The sequence below is a fragment of the Cannabis sativa genome, chromosome 1 (assembly GCF_029168945.1).
Source record: "Cannabis sativa cultivar Pink pepper isolate KNU-18-1 chromosome 1, ASM2916894v1, whole genome shotgun sequence".
Taxonomy (NCBI): domain Eukaryota; kingdom Viridiplantae; phylum Streptophyta; class Magnoliopsida; order Rosales; family Cannabaceae; genus Cannabis; species Cannabis sativa.
Window position 1 is genome coordinate 6,578,302 of NC_083601.1, and position 5,722 is coordinate 6,584,023.

Consider the following 5,722-nt stretch of genomic DNA (forward strand, 5'->3'; position numbering starts at 1 on the left):
GATAATGGAGCCTGCTCTTTAGTGATAATTGTAAATTTGTGAGGCCATGACAGCTAAACTATCTCCATCTGTTTCGATGGTAATGATATATGAACAAAAACATTACACACTGATATACTTTTTAAAATAGTTGGTTGTAAACACCCCTATGAACAGCAACATCATTCATCTTATTCTAAATTCTAACATATAATATTAAAGTTAAACTAAACTCTAATGAGCATTTGATCCAAAAAGACCCTTTTGTGATCCATTGTGAGTCCAAAATGACTGACTTAACCTCTATTTGAGACATATAAGTCAATGTGTACTAATTTCCAGTATTAGGGTCTTTGACTTTTTTTAAAATCTACAAGTTTTTCGACGTATACACCTACAAATTTTCTGATATTTAGCCTTGTGGGATTCTTTCAAATGTCATGTTTGACCGTGTGATCTTTTAAAGGTCATTTGTTATACACACTTTCCAGACCCAAACGTGAGGAGAGTGTATTAAAGTTAATCCCACATTACTAATGTGTGGAAATAAATTATCATATATAAGATGAATGAACTACACTCCTCCTATTGTCAATTGATTTTCGTCTTATCCCAAATTCTAACATTAAATATTCCAATTTATTTAGAGAAGCCCTTTCCTAATTTCTTTATACCAAATTAACACTATGTTTGGCATTGAGAAATTTTACACCTTTTCTTTCTCTTCTCTCCATGGTTATGTTTGGTAGCCATCCATCTTCAACACTCCTCATCCTTTATTCAATTCTTCATTTTTTTTTTCATTTCTCATTTCTTTTCTTCTTCCTACCAAACATAACATTGGCAAACTATAATTAGTTAATATATTTTTTTTATAATAGTTATTAAATTAAAATATTTAAAATTTTATGTTAAATTATACTAATGACAACATATTATCAATAATTGAATTTTAAGACATTTGAGAGAGAGAGAGAGCCAACTCTCTTTCTATCCCTCTTCATTCACCTATTTCTCCTTCATATTAAATATAGTGTGAGCATTGTTATGGGATATCAGTGGTGTTTAACACTTTTAGATATATTGTTTTGCGATTGGTTAGCAATACTCATTAAAAATTATTATATTAAACTATATAAGACCTGATATTCAGTTGGACCAATTGTTAGTGACGATTAGTGCGTTTTAACCTTTCTCATATAGTGTAAGTGAGCTATTACTTTTCATGAGAGCTACTAGGTATTCATGGACATTATCATCTCGATCTAGTAATGTGTCCAATACATTATGGGTGTTTTTCAAATTACCTACATTGTATAAATATAAATAGTTGTATAAATTCCGATTGAACCATATAAAAAGAGAAGATTATCTTTAATCTTAGTATGATCAGCAATGATTACACATGCATCCATCTTCCTTTATATTTATTTGATCAGAAGGCTAATCGTAAACATAGGTTGGTTCTAGAATCCGCCATGATATTGACTTGCCATTCTTAATCATAGGCAGCCAATGGTGTATTATTAGTCTTATTGATTCTAGGTACAAGTTACAAATAATGGTTGAGTATTATGAAGATTAATATCTGTGATGTATGATTGTGTGTTGATTAAAAATACTGAAGAGAACACTGAACTTGCGCAGGCTGTGTGATTTTCACAGTGAGATGCATTTTGGTGTGGGAACAACAAGTTTTACTTCATCTGTTGCTTAGATTTTTTAGCTAAAACCTGGAAGATGACAATGTTGATGAAATCTTTGATATTAAGTGTGATCTCGTGCTTCATATAATCGAGCTAATTTAGTAGAAGATTACAATGTTTGTATTTTCTTTGCTCTAATATCAGTGTAGATAGATTCTTGAAGCAAAATAATATATATATATATAAATATTTATATATATAGCATAAGATTCTTACATCAACAGAGTGCATAGACAGCACAAGGAAAAAGAAGAGAAAAAAAAAATGAGAAAGGAAAAGGAAAAACAATCGTTTCATTTAAGTGTAAGTTTTAATTTGGTATATGGTTGGCATTTTATTTTAGAGATTAACAAAGAAGAAGAAGAAAAAGAAAGGAAATTGGGGATATTCCTTGGAGAGTATCGTGACAAAATTCATATGTTCATTTTTTTTTTTCTATTTTTCTTTCATTTGGAACTTTATAATTTTTACTCATCTTATGAGTTAGTTTCTCTTCTGCTGGAATTATTTTTGTTGAATAGAAATTGTGATTTAAGTACTTTGTAATATATGTTTTAGTGAATTTATTCTATATATTTAAGTATGTTTATGTGTAATTGCTTATTTTTATTTGATCATTATCAGTAATTTAATAGCTAAATATAAACTACTGTGTTAATGTCGCGAGCTACATGAAATAAATTATCTCTAAAAGTTTATACAATAAAATTATTTCGTGTAAACTATATTACTAGCACACCAACTCAATAATAACATTGCATATAACCATATGTAATGTATTTTTATTCAGTTCTTCAAATTATAGAGTTACAAATATCTATTAGAGAAAGTAAATAACATTGCCACCAATTAAGTCCAAATCAGTTCGAAATCAGCCCGTTCAAATTTTTAAAAAATGGTGTACATGGTCCTAAATATAACTTTTTTCCTTAAAAAAAAATAAAAAATAAAAGTTAAAAAATATAGAAAAACATTAGAAAATAATTAATTATTTACTCTTAGGAAATAACTGGTAAATTTAACTGATTTTCTTATAGTTTCTGATTTTTTTCTGAAATTTCTCACAAAATAAAATTTTCTAGTTTAAGAAAAAAGCAATACTTTGCCAAAAAAAATAATAATCAAAATAAAATTTTCAAATTAAAATATGAAAATATAATTAATCCAAAATATAACCAAAACTTAAAAAAGGAAAAAAAAAACTTTATATTAATTAGGAAGGAGTAGTTATAGGTGGGCAAAATGTAATGACATAAGGAGAAGCCGTACAAGAATTAAGACCCGTTGACTCATCATACGGATAACTGTAAGCTCTCGGGCAAATAGCCTTAAACAAACGGTTATAAACCGTCGGCTTACAACGCTCCGCATTTCCAAACTCCCCTCTACAACAGTACCTGTCCGACCAATTCGCCGCCACGCAAGCACTCTTGCACGCCACCACTTTCCCTCCACGCGCCACCCTCAGAGCCTTCGGACAACACTCATTCAGGTCAGCCTCGCAACCAGCAACCCCGCAACTTCCGCCGCCACCTCCGACCGGCCTCATCGACACCGGCACGTTGAATCCATCCACAAGACTAACGTCATAGTAGTGCAGATCTGAACTCGGTGTCCCCAACGTCATTTCAATGACTGTCGTCGGAGGTTTGCCGCCGGTGCCGGAGCATTGGAGGAGGCCGGCGCAGTCTCCTGTTTGGCATTCACCTCTTCCAGTTGTTGGATCGAAACAACAGCCTTGTCTTGGCCAGATTCTACCTGACCAGTTGTCCGGGAGTTGAAGGGCTTGCTCTTCACCGCTCTTGAGGAGGAATCCGCCGCCGTTTGGAGTTGGGTGGCCCTCCGTGGCTAGTAGTCCCGGCCATATGCTTTCCTTGCAGTTGTTCACTAAAATAAGTTCAGTGCCATCTGCAGATATATACACAAAAATAACTCAGACTAACAGGAAGTGATCATATCAAAATTATATATAGTAGCATATTTTTATATATATATATATGCATAAATCTCACCGGTGAAAGTGGAGAGAGAGATGAGGAGGAGGAAGACGTAGAGGATGATTGAGAAGAAGAAAGAGGAAGTAGGCATATTTGAATCTTTGATTTGATGATTATATGAGATTATAGTTTAGCAATGTATTTATATACATGTAATATACATTTTTATTTGGGTATATATATATGATTATATAATGCAACGTACGTGGATGAGAAAGTGAAGAGGCACGAATCCTTCATTTAAAATGGGTTTTATCGTTTGAAACGGAACCGTTTTTGATGACGGTTCCTAAATATAAAGAAAAATCTTATTTAATTACATAAAAGAAACATAAAAAGAGAATTTTAGACTAGTTTTTATTTATTTATTTATTTAATTTTAGTAAAATACTTGTTATTATAAATTAAAAAGTACCCTATATGCTTTCTCAATGATGGATGTAGTATGGAATCCTTTAATCATTCACTCATCACATTAATTCCTAAGATTAAGGTTCCAAACGGTATGGGAGATTTTAGACCAATAAGTTTATGCAACGTCATCTACAAAATCATTTCCAAGACTCTTGCCATTCGATTCAAGGAGGTTCTTCCCTATGTAATCTCCGAAACACAAAGCGCTTTTCTCTCCAATCGTCTCATCACGGATAATATACTTGTTGCTTTTGAGTTGGTTCATCATTTAAAGCATAAGACAAGAGGGAACAGAAGCTACTCGGCTCTCAAACTAGATATGAGTAAGGCATTTGATAGAGTGGAGTGGACCTATATTAAGGAGGTTATGAGACAGATGGGCTTCCACGATAGATGGGTTTCATTGATCATGAATTGCTTGCACACTACTAGTTTCTCTTTCATGCTCAATGGAGAAGAAGTTGGTCATGTTCAGCCTTCCCGGGGGTTACGCCAAGGTGATCCTTTGTCACCTTATCTATTTTTGATCTGTTCTGAGGGCTTATCTCGATTGCTACAAAGTGAAGAATCATCCAATAATCTCAAAGGGTTGAGGTTAACACGACATGCTCCATCGATTTCTCATTTGCTCTTCGCAGATGACAACCTCCTCTTTTGTGAAGCTACAAATAGTTCGGCAAGGGCCATTAACAAGGTCCTAGATATCTATCACAAAGCTTCAGGCCAACTTTTGAACACAGCAAAGTCAGTCATGTCATTCTCACCCAACACTACACAAGCTGCCCAAGATTTTTTCCATCAAACATTAGGAATGCCTATTAGTGAATGTCATGAACGTTACCTTGGACTCCCTGCATTTTCAGAGAGGGATAAAAAGGAAATGTTTAGTGATATCAAGGAGCGTATTTGGCAAAAATTACATGCGTGGAATGAAAAACTATTCTCAGTTGGTGGTAAGGAGGTGCTTTTGAAAGCTGTCGTTCAGTCCATTCCAACTTATGCTATGAGTTGTTTCCGTTTACCAACAACTTTCTGTAATCAATTGGAATCAATGATGGCAAATTTCTGGTGGGGTTCAAACAAAGATGGTTCTAAGATTCATTGACGAAGTTGGAAATTGCTTTGTAAGTCGAAATTTGAAGGAGGCATGGGTTTCCGTTCTTTTGTACACTTCAATCAAGCTCTCCTTGCAAAGCAAGCTTGGAGAATTTTTGAAATGCCAGATTCTCTTCTCAGCCGACTACTAAAGCATAGATATTTCTCAAACAATACCTTCTTGGAGGCACGTCTTGGGCACTCTCCTTCACTTACTTGGCAGGGCATTCATTGGGGACGTCAACTTTTAGTTGAGGGCCTGCGTTTTAAGATTGGAAATGGTTTTAAAGTGCTGGCTGGTGTGGACAAATGGATTCCCAGTCACTTTCAATTCAAACCAGTAAGCTATTCGGGTCCTAACAATGTCTTAGTGTCACATTTTATTACAGAACAATGTGAATGGAATGTTCCACTTCTCAATGCATACTTTCAACCGATTGATATTGACAAGATTGTCACAATCCCTCTTAGTTTTTTCCCCAACAATGATCGATACATATGGCACCATACCACAACAGGTATTTATTCTGT

The 5,722-nt window shown here is 34.1% G+C and overlaps 1 protein-coding gene across 1 annotated transcript; it reads right to left on the reverse strand.

Annotated features, from left to right (window-relative positions):
* Positions 1 to 2,811: 2,811 nt before the first annotated feature.
* Positions 2,812 to 4,247, reverse strand: LOC115703769 (thaumatin-like protein). The gene is made up of 2 exons (XM_030631002.2): positions 3,698 to 4,247; positions 2,812 to 3,593 (listed from the first exon to the last, which is right to left on the reverse strand). Exons 1-2 carry the CDS (start codon positions 3,771 to 3,773, stop codon positions 2,899 to 2,901), a joined length of 771 nt encoding a protein of 256 aa, XP_030486862.2. The 5' UTR covers positions 3,774 to 4,247; the 3' UTR covers positions 2,812 to 2,898.
* Between the last annotated feature and the right edge of the window lie 1,475 nt (positions 4,248 to 5,722).

What these genes read in the sequence shown, in the direction of transcription:
- LOC115703769 (XM_030631002.2), bottom strand. Translation starts at nt 3,773, where the DNA reads ATGCCTACTTCCTCTTTCTTCTTCTCAATCATCCTCTACGTCTTCCTC. An exon ending in CTCTCTCTCCACTTTCACCG is followed by an intron (nt 3,594 to 3,697) that starts GTGAGATTTATG and finishes ATATATCTGCAG; the next exon opens with ATGGCACTGAACTTATTTTA.